The sequence below is a fragment of the Lycium ferocissimum genome, chromosome 11 (assembly GCF_029784015.1).
Source record: "Lycium ferocissimum isolate CSIRO_LF1 chromosome 11, AGI_CSIRO_Lferr_CH_V1, whole genome shotgun sequence".
NCBI lineage: Eukaryota > Viridiplantae > Streptophyta > Magnoliopsida > Solanales > Solanaceae > Lycium > Lycium ferocissimum.
In genome coordinates this window covers 42284964-42303600 of record NC_081352.1, presented here as the reverse complement: position 1 = coordinate 42303600, position 18637 = coordinate 42284964, and the positions used below count along the sequence as shown (strand labels likewise).

Here is an 18637-nt window from a genome sequence, read left to right as displayed (position 1 = left end):
CGGAATTAGACCGAACCCGTATTTATGCTTCTATCTCCGCCCATGTTAGTCCTACAACCACTGATAAAATACTTGCTTGCACCGATTATTTACATCCAACCAATCATTTTAATCGTAGTTAAATAAAAGTTCATATTACTTGATCAGGATTAAATGATAAATTTGAGCATAACAGACGCATGTCTTGCATTCATTGGTTGAGTTAAACACCTGGTTCAGGTAAGTTTTTACCCAGTAGATAGAGCTTAGTCTCTACGCGCGTGTTCAACTGAACTCAATATTTTTAATTCGAAATATATATTCACTAAAAGTTAATAAATATTAAATTCTTTATCATACATCATTTTTTTTAAAATACAATAAATTAAATCTAAATCCTAAATTTGCCTCTTAATTCTAATATTAAGGGAAAATTTTCTTTTTTAAAAAAGTATAAAACTCAGAAGGAAGTGTGAAGAAAAGTCGTACAAATTGTCAAGCACAGATGAAGTGCGAGAAGGAAAAAAAAAAAAAGGCACAGAGATAACCCCAAAAATGGATACTCCCAAGTCCTAACAGCGACTATAGTATAATAATGAACTTTAAACCTAAAAACGTTACTAATTGAGACACTTCATCTTCCAAATGTAAATGCAATTATTAGGACACACCTATTCTTGTGGTCTAAATAAAGCTGACGTATCGCACAAGTATGACCTTTCATATCCTATTTAATTTTTGTTGCAAAAATTTGGGTACAAGTTTACAATAAAATTGAGTAATAGGATAAATCCAGAAACTAATTAGGACCAAGTTTGGTGGGTGATTGTTGATTGATTTAACAAGTGTCTCCACAATTATGGTTTACGTGGTTACTAATTCTTCCCCTCTTTCTCATGGCTATACATATATGATTCAACATGGTGCCCCATAAAATGAAAGCTGGTGAACTAATAATGGAACAACCAAGGTTGAGTGTTAGATTTGGAGTTTGATTTGGATCGGAAGATCAATTTTGAAGAAAAAACGTCTACTGATTTTTTTTTTATATGTTGTTAAGGCAGTCTTACTCAATATCAAATTAGAAATTCTAGTGATCTACTAGGACTAAAGATTGTACTTCAGTTTTTGGCAAAATAGTTGTTATACCTTTTTTTAACAAAGCAAAAATCCAAATAGTGGCACTCGAAGGTCCTATTTGTGCAAATAACCAGATAATTAATGCCGTTCCAACTGTGGTCATTGGTGAAAAAGAAACTTATAAGAGAGTTTATCTTTTGAAACGTACAATTATTAGAGTTTTCTCTTGTGTGTTTGTCATTTTTTTTGGGATTGGAAGATTGTCGAGCTATTGAGCCAATTGTTTGAAAATTTTCCTCCTCCACGTTATTCCACTAATAAATTGACCCTTTCTTTAGATTAATTAATCTACTCAACCACCAACTATTTTAAAATAAAAGTGTAGTAAGCAAGAAAAATAGAGAAAGAGACGAGCAAATTTTTTTATTACTTTCCTTCTTCAAGTGTGTTTTTTACACTTCTCATCTGCAAGGCCTTTTATAAGCATAATAAAGAAGGTAACTTGCAAGTTGGCAATCAACCATTAACCAATATTTATGAGAGAGAAAAATATTCATTTCAACAAGAAAAAAAAAAAAAGGAAATAAATAATCTATTTAATATACGAACCTCATAAAAAAGGTAATGGTACCATAGGCAAATCCAAGATTTCAAGGGGATGAGTTCACCTTAAATTTTTTGTGCATTTAGTAGGGTTCAATCCCACAACCTTAAGGGATTAAACCCAACACTTAACAAAGTCTTTCACTCGATCTAGTTTAACCATGTGTTCCTTCGATTAATATTAGATATATTTTAAGGATTATATACATAATATACCGAGTTTAGTCGGGTGACCACTTGTTCACGTGACCCATTTTTAATGGGTAGATTGGTCCCTGAATAGTACAAGTAAGAAGATTTTTTTTTTTTTTTTTTTTTTTAAAAAAAAGGAAGAAACAAAATATAAGAAGTTACAAAAATATAAGAGTGAAAAGGAAAATATTGAAAAATAAATAAAAGAATTTAAAATTTTAGTATGTAATTATATGGAATCTCATCTTCCCTTTGAGAATAGGAGAGGTGATTGGCCCCTTTAATTATATTCAATCTTATATTGATCAAGTAATTACTTAGTCAGACAAACATGTTAAATTATCGTATAAGTATATTTAATCACACTCAAACCAATTATAAGGCGGAGGCGGTTTTTCAAAGATATACTAAAAAATACTACAAGGATGTTTACAACGGGAACACGCAACACTAATGTAATCGATCAACTTCATCTTAATTTCATTTCGCACTCACTTAACATTTATAAGTCAACCTCACATATCGACTTCAATCTGGTCTTATTATAATCCTCAATATATTGTTACAAAATAAGTCAAAATTTACACTCCACAGAATAAATTTATTGATATAATTACTATATTACTTAACAAAAGTAACTATTTCTCCACAGAAGATTAAAATGCCCATTTTTCCTTCAAAGCCCACTAGGATTTGGGTGGATGTCCTTCCCCACAAAGTTTTGAGTAGCCCAAGAGAATTTCCCAAACTGGTTTATATCAATATAGAGATGATTCCAGTCCAACGTCTTTTCGGTGATCTAATCTACGAGATAGCGAGCAAATGTATAAGTTATGTATATTTAAGTATAATATATATAAATAATATACATATTGTATACATAAATATACATATAATATATAAAATAAAAATAGTCCCCGTAATTAATTTCAACCGACGGGACAAAAATGAAAAAGCCCTATTTTGGGAAAAGGACACAAATGGCCATCCGGGTGAAATTATTGACACCCGATGGCTTAAGAATCTTAAAAATTGTTTTTTAGTCTTTTCAAAATAATTCAATTTTCTAGCCATTTTTCAAATGATTCCAGCATATGTATATAAATTGCATCATTGTTGTATATGTATCACTATTGTATATGTATCATTGTTGTATAGAATATGTATCGGAACTGTATATGTATAGAAAAAATGTATCACACGTATAGAAATTGTATCATTATCGTATAGAATATTCATCCCTAAAGTATATGTATAGAAAATTATCATTGTTGTATAATTTGTGTATAATAAATGTATAATCAACGTATAACTTCTGTTTATTAAATGTATTATTAATGTATACTTAGAAAATGTATCATTGGTGTATAATTTATGTTTAATAAATGCATAATTATTGTTTACTTACTAATTATATACATATTATACAAGTTTTAGGATATTATACAGTATGAATTTGTTTCCTCGATCTTTAATGGAGACTTTAGTCACCACAATAGTCATGTCCTTTTGTAGCGAACCTTTTAGTGAAGACTTTTCGCTCTTTTCCACGAAAGTCTGATTTTTTTTATTTTTTTTTTGGAATAATTAATTGGCATGGCTACCTCTAAGAGGTAATTATTGATAGTATAGTTACAGTGATTTTGCAAATTACCATTCATAGCTATACCAAAATACATTAGGCTTAGGCTTGTATTTCTCCCCCATTCCTCTCTTCTCCCCCCCCCCCCCCCCCCCCTCTCTCCCCCCCTCTCTCTCTCTTCGGTCAAATGCCTTTCCCTCTCTTTGGTGCCTTTCTCCTTTTTTCCTCTCTCTTCTCCCTCGGCCGTTGCCGTCTTTTCCATCTCTGCGGCCAAATACTAGATCTCCGGTCAAGTTAGCTTTCTCACGTGTTGTTGCTCCAATGGTGGCCACATCTTCCCCTCCGCTTCTTCCTCCTCCACGACGACACCACTAGATCTGCAAAACGTCATTGCCTCCTCCACTGTCATTATGCTTCTCAGATCTGACGGATACCGAAATTCATGGCTTCTTCTCCTTGTTGTATCTTAGATCTGAGTGTATTTGAAATTTTGCATCTAAAATTTTGTTGAAATACAGTCAAATACGGTCATTGGTTGATTGTATTTTGGTGGGGGGGGGGGGGGAGGAGGGCGGACTAGATGTAGTTATCGTATGTGTTGATTGAATGATCTATGTACATATGTTTGTATACAATTTTTCGAGTAAATACAATGTAGTTGAAATTTTGTTGAAATACAGTCAAATATAGTCGTTGATTGATTGTATTTTTGGAGTGGACTAGATGTATTTGACTGTATATGTTGGTTGAATGATCTATGTACATATGTTTGTATACAATTTTTCGAGTAAATACAGTGTATTTGAAATTTTGCATGTAAAATTTTGTTCAAATACATACAAATACAGTTGAATACATTCAACTACACCCAAAATAAAAAGACACATCAATATATAAACACACTAAAATACACAACCCCCGTCGTGTATTTAAATGCACTTAAATACATCATTTTGGATATACATGTATTCAAAGAAATTAAGGTTGTATGTATCCAAATACAGTCAAATACACGTGACATCAAATAAGGTTGGATACAACTGAACAATGTATTCAAATACACTGAAATACAGTTAAATACAGCGAAAATGCCTAAATGTAGCTCGAATTGTAAATAGCAAAATGGTAGCTACGGATAGAAAGCAGGCATTAAAAAGTAGTTATTTATGTAAGTTGCCCTTCTTCTTTTTTTTTTTTTTTTTGGAGTGAATGGGCTGGGCGGTTAGCGCTTGGCATTAATTTGGGTCGAACGGCCAACCCGAATTATTTGCTTAAAATGGGGATTTTTTAGGTTTTTTTTTTTTTTTTTTTTTGTGTTGGTGGTGGTGGTCACACCATGTATTTTTCCCTATTTTATATTGAAGTCACAAAGCAAAGCAATTTTAGAAAAAATTTCAATAGTATTAGAAAAGAAAAGAAGTGTTGATCTAAAACTAGAAGTCCTTAATCATAGCAACGAAGGAGCAAGACCAGGGCATATCAAACAAACTATACATTACACCAATAGTGAAATATTATAAATCACACATTGCATATATATTGCCCATTTTTTTTTTTCCTCTTCTTAAATCATCTTTCAAGGTTATCAAGAAATCTCCAATATTTATGTACCCATTATCACACTAACACATACACTATTCCACTTCAACAAGCATGAATCTTCGACTATGTATGATTTTCAGTGTATTCTTACTGATGATTGTTGATTCTACATCATCATCTTCATCACATTATTACAATGATCACAAATATCACTACACCAATTTTGGTCATGATTTTTCAAGCATCTATGGACGACGAATATTGCAAGCAGAAGATAATAATTATCTGAGCTATGCAGCACTTTCTGCTGATAATATTCCGTGTAATGTACGAGGGGCTTCTTATTACGATTGCAATTCGAAACAGGAGATTAATCCCTACCGTCGTGGCTGTACTGAAATTACTCGATGTGCTAGGAGCAATTCTTGATGAACCATCTCGTATGTTATCCTATCTCTTTGATCAACATATCATTAAGGAATAGAGAGTTTCAGTTTGTTTTGAATTTTAATTTTTAAGTAACTAGATCTTCCTTATTCTTTTTGTGCGACCAATTGATAGGTCTGAGGCATAATAATTGTTGTCTTACCATAGTCAGTAGACTCAGTACTATGAGTGTAACGATAATTTTGTTTGCCTGCAATTGGAAGATGATGTAATAAATCTGTCCGACCATTTAATAATTACTTTACGGTTTTTGGGTGAATTACGTATTTATGGGCCAAATTAGACATCTCTAATTATTTCCTTTTTTTGGTAGCATATGGTAAATTTTTCTCATACTATTATTAAGTTGTAGAGGAACTTTTTCATCGCTTCTTACAACTTTAGTTCATCCTAAAGAGCGTTGATCAATACCTGTGCTGCCATTTTTGGACTATTTAATTAGATATCTTACCAAAAAACAATTATTTTTTGAGATTTTTCATATAAATGTTACCCTCCCCTTCTTCAGTGACAGTCTCTAAAGAGGAAAAAACTGCAAGGTTAAAAAAAGTTTAGCGCAAAACTAAGACCTCCTTAACTTTTATGGTTTTTAATCCGGTATTCAGTACCTCTTCAGGACTTGATTAGTCTATTTTCGCACCTGAAGGATAAAGTGCGCGTTTCTTTATTTTTTTAAAATTTTGTGCCGAGTCAAACTAACACGAACAAATTAAAACGGAGATAAAGATAATTGTTGTTAACCAAAAGAAAACGTAGTTGGAAAAAAAATATAACTCCACCTTATGATTGAATCTTTGGCAACAAAATCCTTATCATGCACGTCTCTTTGGCAAGTATTTCATTTGGCACTAACGTCTCATAGAGTAGATCTTAACTGTCATGATACAACGTAACTTTGAAAAAACAATCTATGGAGCTAGCCAAACACATTAGCAAAACGAAAATTAACACAACAATTTAAATCAAATTACAGGAAAACAACTGCCATAATCAAACTAAAGACCCAAACCAAAACACTTGAACTAACATCCCTTGCAGATGACTTCGCCGGAGCCGGAACTGGTGAAACAGATTCCGGTGATGGTGCCACCGGAGATTTATGGCTCATGTGATGATGATTGGGAGAAATCACAACAACTAACACCTTCTGGCCCTTTTCACAATGATCATCTTGTCCACTGATGAAGTAGAATGGGCCTGATCTTGTAAATTTCAACTTTGAATGGCCATCTTTTAGATTATGGATTGGCTTTGTCTTGTTGCATTTGAAATAATCATCTTTGTGAACCACCAGAACTGAATCTGAGTCTTTCTTGTACTTGAATACTGCAACCAAGAAAATAAAAAAAGATGTATAATCATTAGGGTGAACCTAAAATTTTAATATTCATGAGTTCAACGTTATGAGTTATTTGAAAGTGTAAGTCCAAAATGTATATTCATACCAAATTTTAGAGTTTTCAGACACACACACACATATATAGCTTGAATAAATAAATAAAAATGTTGTGGATTCAATTGACCAATCCCTTACCCTATCACGAATATGTGTATGAATGATGAATACACGAATTTCACTAAAAGTGTTCAAGACTTAATATATATGTACAAGATATTTTTCGTGACCTATATAATTATAATTTTCTTATATATTGTGTATAACATTTTAATAAAAGATGTCCAGTTGAGCATTCTTCAGTTTATAACTATGTCACTATCATATATAAACCCCATTTAAGAAAAACTCTCGACCAGCGCTAGATTGAGCGAGGCAGTTCCACTGAACTCATTATTTTTTATTATATGTATATGAAAAAAACATAAAAATATAAATATATATATGTTATTACAACGATTCTAAATTCTATTTTTGTATGTAAGACAAGAGGGAAAAAGTTTACCAATAGTATCATTAACTTGAAAGCGGTTTCTTCCAACCCAATGACTATATGATTCAGAAGGGTTTAAAACCCAGCCTTCTTTGCCACCAACATAGAACTTATAGCCTTGAGATGAACATAGAAAACTCAAAAATATCACAAACAAAAAGCCAAAAAAGGAAAGAGAATCCATGTATATGCAGATCAAACTAAGAATAAAGAGAATGAGAAAATTCAGACACAAATAAAAATTGGGAGAGGTGTTGATGAAGAATGAGAGAATTGTGGGGGGTTTAAAAGAGGGCAAAATTAATTAACCTGCATTTATTGAAATAGTGAATGAGATTACCGTTGGGTTTGGTATATCGAAAGTCTTAGCTGGGAATTTTTGGAATCAGTATTAAAGAAATATCCAATATTGGGCAAAGAATATTGCAAGCCTAAGATAATTATCTGAGGCAAAATAATTATTGTCATACCATGATCAGTAGTATGAGTGTAACAACAATTTTGTTTGCCTGCAATTGGAATATATATGATGTGATTAAATCTGTCCAACCATTTACTAATTACTCCCTCCGTCCACTTTTACTTATCCTCTATATTCAAAATAGATGCCCGCCTTTACTTGTTCAGTAAAAAATCAAGATTTAACACTTAGTTACGCTCCTACTTTACCCTTATTATTTACTATAATTACTTCTCAATGCATTTTTCAAAACATTGCACGCATTTATTATTTTCAAAGGGTGATATAATAAAGTTGTCATTCTAATTTTAGCTCCTTAATAAGCATGCCAAAAAGACAAATAGAAATGAACGGAGGGAGTACGTACAATTTCACGGCGAGTTACATATACCAAATCAACATTGAAGACAAGTAAAAATGTACGGATGGGAGTATTTCCTTCTTTTTATAGCATATTATGGTAAATTTACGACCATACTATCAGTAAGAACGCTGTTCAATGCATTCTCTGCCATTTGCGCACTATCTTAAATATCTTACCAAAAATGAAAGAAGTTTTTGAGATCTTTCATGTAGTTAACCTTCCAACGGCTTTCTTCAGTGACGGTCAATCTCTAGAGAGCAAGAATTGCAAGATGACCTTATTTTTTATGATTTTTGTCCGGTATTCAAGACTCGATTAATCCGTTTTCACACCAGGAAAGTTCAAAATGGAAAAATGCTCTACTAAAGGCAACCTTTATATTTAGGGTTCAAATCGAGACCTCCATCTATAAGAAATGAGAAATGAGGAGTAATTATTTGGACCCGGCTGCTCTTCATTTTTCTAGTCTCCATTTTTCCCAAGTTCCTATCTAGGAATGACACTTGTCTAATTTTATTAATAGTGATTTAGATTTAATTAACTAAATCAAGGTCTTAAACATGATTAATACAATAGATATTTACATATATTTACTCCAAAAAGGAGGCAACTCCACAAATCGAGCAACACATTTCCGGTTGGGGTGCTTAATTATTAAATAATGTTTAATTTACAAAAAAGAACAAACCCTAAAATAATTATCCCCTCCAAATTTGTTACTAGCATTTTGAATCACATGTAGCCAAATACAAGACATTTGTTCACCTGCTTAATTTTCTTACTTAAAATCTTAATAGAAATGTTTATACCTAAGAAAATCATGGGTAATATAAGCTCTAATCATTTGAAATTAAAAGGAATTTTTTTTTAATGGTCGATGATAAGTTTTATGCCAAATTTTTAAAAAAAATCATCTTCTGAACTCTCAAACGAAATTAATCAAGACATACTAATTGTGTTAAGAAAACTGTCTTCTCTTTTTCGTGTTGCTCTATTTTAAAATGTTCATAAAATTTAATAACATGACATTTTTATTTTCAGTAGCAATTTACTTTTGATTATCTCCCGTCGGTTTTACATTCATTTACCCCAATGGTTAATTAGGCTTCTTGCAAATCCTGTTTGCTAGAATTTTTATAGAACTGTTAGTTAGTGTTTTTAATCACATGTGTTGCTCGATTTGTGGTCGCCCCCTTTTTAGGAGTAAATATATGTAAATATCTATTGTATTAATCATGATTAAAACCTTGATTTAGTTAATTAAATCTATACCACTAGTAATAAAATTAGATAAGTGTCATTCATCTAGATAGGAATTTGGGGAAAATGAAGATTAGGGAAATGGAGAGGAGCCAGATCCTAATTATTTGTATAAGATAATTGTTGTCGAGGGGAGTCAGAAGGGTGGTGCAAGGGGTTCAATTTAACCCCTTCATTGAAAAATTATAACAAAATTTCTTTTTATTATTGAATCCTCTTAGCGTAAGAAACCTTTTTTTTTTTTTTGAATTCCTTTGTTTAAATCTTTTACTCCATTGCTGATTGTTTGTTATCGACCAAAAGTAATAAAAAATAGTTTTTTTAAAAAAAAAAAAAAACATTGTGCCAAAAAATAACCTTCCGCCTTATGATTGATCAATCTTTGGCAACAAAATCCTTATCACGCACGCTTCTTAATTTGGCGAACACTTTATCATTTGACACTAACGTCACATTTTAATGCATTAAAAAGAAAGATACTCCCTCCGTTCGCTTTTACTTATCCATTTTTTTCTATACACACTTCTTAAGAAATAATAAATGAAGTGCATAATTTATCAATGTATCCATATTAATTAGTGCATATTTTTATTGGATTTGAAAAATGATTTGAAGTGGGTATTTAATACTATGGGTAAAACAGGAAAAAAAAATTGTCTTGTCTTGATATAATAAAAGTGACAAGTAAAAGTGAAAATCTATTTTTGAAATACCGGACAAGTAAAAGTGAACGGAGGGAGTATGTATAATTCAACTCATCATTTCTAAATTTAGCAAAAAGAAATCAAGCACGAAACAACGGAAAAAAGATCTTAATTGTCATAACACAACTTTAAAAACACAATCTACTGATCTAGCTAAACACATTAAAAAAAAACAAAAGTAACACAACAAATTAAATCAAATTACAGAAAAACAGTTGCCATAATCAAACTAAACACCCAAACCAAAACACTTGAACTAACATCTACTGCATCCGACTTAGCCGGAGCTGGAGCCGGTGAAACAGATCCCGATGAAGTTGGGGCTGTAACCGGAGAACTTGACGGTGTTTGTGTGACTGGACTTGGAGATTTATGGCCTTTGTGATGATTGGGAGAAATGACAACAACTAGAACCTTTTGGCCCTTTTCGCAGTGATCATCTTGTCCACTGATGAAGTAGAATGGACCTGATCTTGTAAATTTCAACTTTGAATGACCATCTTTTATATTATGGATTGGCTTTGTCTTGTTACATTTGAAGTAATCGTCTTTGTGAACCACCAGAACTGAATCTGATCCTTTCTTGTACTTGAACACTGCACCAAAAAAAAAAAAAGTTATATATTCTAACAATGTAAACAAGTTTTCACGTTTGATGACAAGTAGTAGTATCTACTTAAAAAAAAAAAATTATATACTGACAGTGTAAAAAAGTTTTCACGTTTGATGACAAGTTAGTACTTCTTTGTTTAACAAATTGCTGACAGTGTTTGACAGGTAATTCTCTAGTAAGCAATTTGGTTGTATAATGTGTGTACCAAATTACCACCATCAAGAGATTGACAGGTAATTATCTAGTAAGCAATTTGGTTGTATAATTATTTTTTATACTGTCGTTGTATAAACTTTAAACTCAAAAATATGTATATATGATCATAGGGCGATCTAGAATTTATAATTTAGATGCAGTATGATGTTTCTAAGTTATTTGAAAACATGAGGCCATGAAAACATAGTAATATTTATACTAGTTTTTAAGATTTTCATTAACACATATATATGGTCCAAATAAACAATTGAGGGCTGTTTATAATCATCTAATAGAAAACACAAGAAAGAACTAGTGTGAAGGAGTAGCAGCATATGTAAATCTAGAGAAAGTTAAACAGTTCAACTGAACCGTTACTTATGATTAATCACTTATATATACAAAAAAAAAAAATGTAAACATATAGTGACACAGATTATATTCATTCTAGACTCACTGACTTTAAATTTTAAATTATACAGTGAGAAAGAAGAGATAAATTTTTTTACCAATAGTGTCATTGACTTGAAAGCGATTTCTTTCAGCCCAATGGCTATATGATTCAGAAGGCTCTAACACCCAGCCTTCTTTGCCACCAACATAGAACTTATAGCCTTGTGATGAACAAAGAAAACTCAAAAATATCACTAAGAAAAACCCCACAAATGAAAGAGAATCCATATGTATATGCAGATGATCAAACTAAGTACCAGGAGAATGAGAAAATTCAAAAGCAAATTATTAAAATTGCAAATAAGGAGGAAGAGAGAAAGGTGTTGAGATGAAGAATGAGAGAATTGTGAGGGGTTTAAAAGAGGCCAAAATTAATTAACCTGCATTTATTGAAATGGTGAAATGAGATTACCGTTGGGTTTTGGTGGGAGTATATGGAAAGTCTTAGCTGGGAATTTGTGTCTGTTTTAATTTCTCATAAATTGCCTGCTTATCATTTTGCCATAAAAACGCTTGCACACACCTGGCCTTTTCATATTGGAGATTTAAACCATAGTATTAATCAGAAATTCAAAGTCATGGATATTTTTTTTCTGTATGTAAACGTATTAATTACAGACGGCAGTAAATCAAGAAAGCTACTAACAGAGTAGTACGTAGTAGAAATAGGGAAACATTAGAAGCTATTTGTGGACTTGGTGCATGTATTAGCAGGGGCAGAGTATCAGTTACGAGTTCGGTGGAAGTCAATAATTTTGGTTCAAATTTTTTACTATTTGTTTTGAAATTTACTAAATATGTATAAATTATTAATTTAGAATTCAATAACTTAAAAAGATTAGAATTCATAATTTATAAGCTTCAAAATTTGGCTCCAGGAAAATTAGGCGTCTGGCCTTACCCTTATGTACATGTATTAGTGTCATTTGATCTATGCTAAGCCCGAGTTCAAACTACATTAAAATTTTAATTTACAACTTTTTTGATGTATTGTTTTGCTACTCTTGCCTTTTGTTTTGTTTTTGTAAAGGTAGTTCGATCAACAATTTCTCAATGTTTCTAAAATATTAAATCAGATAATTTTTTTTGTTAGTTAGATAACATCATTTTTCGTAGAGTATATTTAGACTTCCTTTTTGTTGTCAAACAAATGCATGTACCAAAGTTCTTCTCCTTTTTATTATATTGAAATTTTGGGATTAAAGTCTTTAATGATTCAAATGGAGTTTTACCTTATGTTGTGACTTAATTATTTTTTTCTCAACTAAACTTATATTGGCTAGCCCATTTTTGGGAAAACATAAAATATTTATGGTGTTCAAATAATATACAATATTTGATGCTACCAATTGTTGTATGATGACGTCAATGAAGTTAACTTATAAATAAAGATAACATTTAAAATTAAATAAATAAAATTCTTGATATGACGAAATACTTTTGTAGATGTTCGTTCAAATTAAATCATACAAAAGGAATTGAAAAGTTAATAAAATTATTTATTTTTTCTTGCTGGCCCGCAATTACAAGTCCTTGCAGACGAAACACTAATCTCTGACATTCCATAAACCGTAAACCATTGAAAGAACTAAACTAAAGAGGGATAAACTCAGTTTGCTCCTTTGCATGACAATCTCTTTCTCTACTATTCTTGTGTATGATTACAAATAATATGCCAAACATTTGGATTACAATTAATAACTTTCTACTCGCATATGTTTTCAAATAATCCACATTTCTAATGTTTTGGGAGTCTCTAAAAGGGAGATGTGCTCAAGCATTTTTAACTGTAATTTTATGCAGAGGTGGACCCAAGATTTTAAGACAGCGGGGCACTATTATCTTAACATAAATGCCAATAAAAAAATTAATGATGACTCAGGGATAATACTATGTCGGATCGGTCATTAATAGCGTAGCAGTGGTGAAAATACAAGTATATAGGTCAAATATGTGTAATAAATAAAATTTAATACAGTGAAGCAAATGAAAGAGATAGCTCAGTGGCTAAGGTTGTGCAACATGCGGAGACAAAAGATAGGTTCGAATCTGGGCGAGCTCATTTAACGCTTATTGTTATCCTAAAAATAGGCTCAAAAAAATAATTAAAAGTGACATTCGGGTTCGATCAGGGTTGACATGTAAAGGAAGCAACAGTTGCAATCAACGTGCCCTAAAGACACTTTCGTTTGTTAAAGTGCACAATTAAATATATACTAATTTCTCAAGGTATATACACATATATATACAAATTTTTTTCGAAGGTGCACTCCCACCCTTCCATACGGGTCCGCTTCTGATTTTATGCAGTTAAAAATCTACTCAATTCATATTTCAGGGACGTCAAGAAGAAAATTTATCCATGCGTAATTTTAGAGTCTCTACGATAGAAGGTGTATAATACTATTTAGTGCTTTGTTATCTAGCAACTTCAATTGAAAATATGTCCTTCATATGAAACTTCCTTTAAACAAATAATATAAAAAATGACTTAAGTTCTTCAAATTACGCCGTCCCGTTATTTACCGTTCCTACCGGCTCCTGCATTTAGGATTATACATGAAAGTTGAAACATAAAAAAGAAAAGAAACAATCTTGATCAAAAGGTAAACCAACCGATATATATATAGTGAGACACATAGTCAACAATTCTTTTTGGGTCATGATTCCTTGGATAACAACCTATAAAGGTTAGTCCATTAATAATCATCTCAAAGTGAGAAAAAAAAAAAAAGGAAAGATACTTAACCTAATATTTGTCTGAAAAGCATGCGAATAACTATTGTATGAAATCTTTCATGCTCTTAACGATATTTTTGAGTTTTTGTACACATCCATGATCCACTAACAATATTTTTACTTGTATTTCAACTTTCTACCAAGAAAAGGATAAGAATTTTCAACAAAACAAAAATCTATAGTAAGAATAAGCAAAGAGAAAAAAATCGAAAAGAGGGATAAAAGATTTGAAAAAAATAAATAGAATCCAATAGTAAGTAACTTAATAAAGTAATCCAATTATCAAAAGATATAATTGGCGACATTGCAGGCATTTATAAGTCAAAATACATATAATTAAACTTGATTTCTATTTAAAATTACAATGGTCGTTAATTTTGTCTTAATAATGCCAAGTGGCCTATTGTTAGGCTGCCACCTAGCTTAATATGAAGGATTTTTCTTCTCTTTTTAATAACAGATAGATTTCTTTTTAAGGGGCTAATATAATAGTAAGAAATAGTAAAAATTAATATTTTGATACTACAAGGGTCCTTGGTTATTTTTCTTTGTTAGTTTAGTTCATTATTCGTATCATATTTGAATTCTTTTCCTTATTGCTTTAGTAAGATTGTGGTACATAAGTAGTAGTTTGCTATTAGTTCATTGTTAATTGTAAGTTGAAATTGTTTTGTATGACATTGTTAATTTCAAATTTATACAATACTTTTTTTCTTGTTTATAAATACTTCTTATTTGATTTTGTGTGTATCTATATTGGTAAATTGGTAACTGTTCTCAATTATAAAAAAAATAAAAAAATAAAAAATAAAAAACTCAAATAATTGAAGGAAAACTTATGTAAATGTACGGTCAGCAGAATCTAATTACCGGCAATAGCCTAAATACACAAAAACCTATACATTGATATGTATATTTCTATACATTGATATGTATATTATACGTACAGTGTGACTCAAATTCTGAACCTACTGGTCGCGTGTGGATTATATATATATATAGAGAGAGAGAGAGAGATAGGGAGAGAGAGAGAGGGAGAGAATATGCATATTATATTTATAGCATATGCATATTTAAGCTGGCTTTTTTTTGTAAATTAGATCACCCTTTTATTGGGCTGTAAGTTTCTCATCATTAAAAGTGAGATAGGCTGTTGTTACGGGTTAGTCGCACAAATGTCCTTATTCGGGGGTGATCTTTAATTTTTCCCCCTCAAATTGCTGGTCTTTAATTTTTAACCTTTGGCTCTTTAAGTGGCTGATACCTCTGAGATTCTGAGTTCGAACCCCAGTAGAGTATAGGCCTTAAGGACTAATTTCTGTAGAATCCCAGCAGAGTAAAAAAATAATCGTAAGGCATAGTTTCTCTATAGAAGTTATGTCTTACATAACTTTTGCCTTAGGCATAACTTAGAACTATAGATGTTATGCCTTATGAGGCCTAACTTGGAACTACAACATAACTAAGTTGGGGGATAGAATTAAAAGAGACTTTTGAGTTATCTATTTGAGGATTTAAGACTCAAGTTTTAAAAATTGGGCAAAAGGGACTTTATCTTAATGAGGCTAGATTCATTTAAAAGCCAAGTTTTTATATACCCTTAAGTTTCTTTAATTTGCACAAAGGCCCATGTATAAAAGCATCTTTTTACCCCAAAAAAAAAAAAAATAAGAAGAAGAAGAAAAACATACGCCCTTTTTCTACTCTTCATCCTCTTTGCAACAGCGTCATTTTCTTTCTTCTTCATATCTTCTTCTTCTTCTTCTTCTTCAATCTCAGTGCCCAAATAAAATTCAATCTCACCTTCTACTTTTGCATTTGAATTAGTGAAGAAAATTTTAAAATATTTAAATTAATGTATATTATCTTTAGTGCTTTGGTTCTTGAATTTTTTTGTCAATTCAATGTATATTACTTCAAAAAAGATGGTATTATGTCTATTCTATGGATTTAAGATAAAAAATTATTTTAGCATTCTTCATCTGTATGTTTTTCAGCTATGATACCTGTTTAAATTAACTAAGATATTTAAACAACTACAAAGTTGCTTACACAAAAAAACTTGCACATGTAGGTTTTACGTTCAAACAACTACTAGTTGTTTAAACAACCTTGTAGTTGTTTTAAAATAAATATATTTGTTTACACAGAGAACTTTGCACATATAGACTCCATGTATATATATTGTTTAAACAACTTATTGTTATTGTTTACACAAATAACCTCAGAATATCTTATGATTATTTACACAAAATACTTTGTCCATGTATTATAACTACATTATAAATCTAGTGCCATTTGAAATTTTTTGAGAGATTTCTTTAGAGCTTTTGGAGAAAAATACCTCCCCACATATGAGGAAGGAGGACAAAGAGAATATAAACATTAAATCGGGAAAAAGAGCCCAACGACTAGTTAACATTACGTTTGTTGAATTAATGATAATTAAACATCAACCGAATTTTACTAGTAGATTAACATCTAGTTAATGCATATTTATTAATCTATTAATAATTGAATATCAATTTAGTAAAGTAATGAAGAATTAAATGTAAGTTAATGTAACAACCACATATTGTTTAAGTAACCTGGAGTTGTTTAACGTAATCAACTTGTGATTGGTTAAACAACTCACTCGTTGTTTAAACAATAATGAGTTGTTTTAGATAAATATACGGTTATTTATTAAACAAAAACATGTTGTTTATTTATTTATTCATAGAATCACTCAATTAATTTTCACATTATCACTAGATGAATACGTTATTGTTAAAATTATTAGTAAAAATGTTCAATGATGCTTAATTGTAATCAAATCATTAAGTTAAGGTTTAGCTATCGGTAAAAATGACTCGTTCGATGTTCGATTATTATAGAGTCAATAAGTTAACATTCGATTATCAATATAATAACACAACTAATATTTAATTATCATTATATCAATAAGTTATTGTTAAATTAGCAATTTAATCACTCAATTAATGTTCAATTCTGATCAAATCAATAGGTTAAGGTTAACCTATATATAGAATGACACGTTCGATGGTCAATTATTATCAAGTTAGTAAGTTAATGTTAGATTATTCATAGAATTACCTAATTGTTGTCATTCAACCGATCTTTAATTTTAATCAAATCAATACGTTAAGGTTGACCTATATGTAAAATGACTCGTTTGATGTTCAATTGTTATTGAGTCAATAAGTTAATGTTCGATTATTTATAGAACCACCTAATTGACGTTCAATTATCACTATATCAATAAGTTACTATTAAATTATTATTAATAGATTCACTCATTTGATGTTCAATTCTAATTAGATCAATAAGTTAAAGTTAACCTATTTGTAGAATGACTCGTTCGATACTCAAATGTTATCTAGTTAATAAGTTAATGTCCGATTATTCATATAATCACCCAACTAATGCTCAACTATCACTAGATCAATAAGTTATTATTTAGAATCACTCAACTGATGTTTTATTTTCATTAGATCAATAAATTAAAATTTAACTATATGTCAAATGACTATTTTGACGTTCAATTATTATTAAGTTAATAGTTAATTATACATAACATGACTTAATTGAATATTAATTTGATAATAATTGAACATCAATCAAGTGACTTAATGAAGAATTACACGTAAGCAAATGTAAATAACAAATGGTTGCTTGCACAACTTCTTGTTGTTTATTGTAAACAATCAGTGTATGTTTAAACAAACATTGATTGTTTACTAATGTTTAAACAACCATTGATTGTTTACTATAATTTACAAAAAAATGGGTTCTTACGTAAACAACATGTATTTGCCCAACAACTTCTTGTTGTTTATAGTAAATAATCAGTACTTATTTAAATAATCAATGATTGTTTACTACTAATAATTTACAAAGAGTGTGATTCTCATGTAAACAACCTGGGTAACTTCTTGTTGTTTATTGTAAACAACTAGGGTGTGTTTAAACAACCACATATTTTTTAAATAATTTTGTGGTTGTGCAAGCAGAATTTTAAGTCTATAAACCACAACTTTCATGTCTAAACAACTACACGTTTTGTCGAAAAATACAACAGTTAAATAAAAAAAAATCCAAATTTAATAGATGCATATGGACATGAATTTTGTCTGCTCTCTTTGTAAATGTAGCCTAGGATTAAAATCTAAACTTGCAATGGTTACATGCGTAAACAACCACAAATTAATTAAATAACTCGTGGTTGATTATACATAAAGCCTGAACTTGCAAAGAGCCCATGCAAACAGACACAATTTTTTTAAACAACTCGTGATTGTTTAGTGCAAATACGAATTTGCACATGTTGCAGACGCAAACAGACACAATTTTTTTAAACAACTCGTGATTGTTTAGTGCAAATACGAATTTGCACATGTTGCAGACGTAAACAATCATATTTTTTTTTAAACAACTTAAGGTTGCTTATACATAAATGCAACCAACAAAAGTTGCATATATAAACAACCACAAATTGTTTAAACAACCATGAGTTGTTTATATACAGAGTCTGA

General features: G+C 30.6%; 2 protein-coding genes across 2 annotated transcripts; both read right to left on the bottom strand.

The window, feature by feature from the left end:
- Positions 1-6354: 6354 nt before the first annotated feature.
- On the bottom strand, positions 6355-7630 carry LOC132036743 (early nodulin-like protein 3). The gene is made up of 2 exons (XM_059427125.1): positions 7327-7630; positions 6355-6751 (listed from the first exon to the last, which is right to left on the bottom strand). Exons 1-2 carry the CDS (start codon positions 7496-7498, stop codon positions 6393-6395), a joined length of 531 nt encoding a protein of 176 aa, XP_059283108.1. The 5' UTR covers positions 7499-7630; the 3' UTR covers positions 6355-6392.
- A 2540-nt stretch (positions 7631-10170) lies between these two features.
- On the bottom strand, positions 10171-11714 carry LOC132037689 (early nodulin-like protein 4). The gene is made up of 2 exons (XM_059428239.1): positions 11420-11714; positions 10171-10698 (listed from the first exon to the last, which is right to left on the bottom strand). The coding sequence occupies exons 1-2, from the start codon at positions 11589-11591 to the stop codon at positions 10304-10306; spliced, it is 567 nt and encodes a 188-aa protein (XP_059284222.1). The 5' UTR covers positions 11592-11714; the 3' UTR covers positions 10171-10303.
- Positions 11715-18637: the final 6923 nt, after the last annotated feature.

Bases quoted from the DNA above. Each gene is read 5' to 3' on its own strand.
- LOC132036743 (XM_059427125.1), bottom strand. From the start codon at position 7,498: ATGGATTCTCTTTCCTTTTTTGGCTTTTTGTTTGTGATATTTTTGAGT. The intron at 6,752-7,326 runs GTAAACTTTTTC...TCTTGGTTGCAG, and splicing joins TCAAGTTAATGATACTATTG to TATTCAAGTACAAGAAAGAC.
- LOC132037689 (XM_059428239.1), bottom strand. From the start codon at position 11,591: ATGGATTCTCTTTCATTTGTGGGGTTTTTCTTAGTGATATTTTTGAGT. The intron at 10,699-11,419 runs GTAAAAAAATTT...TTTTTGGTGCAG, and splicing joins TCAAGTCAATGACACTATTG to TGTTCAAGTACAAGAAAGGA.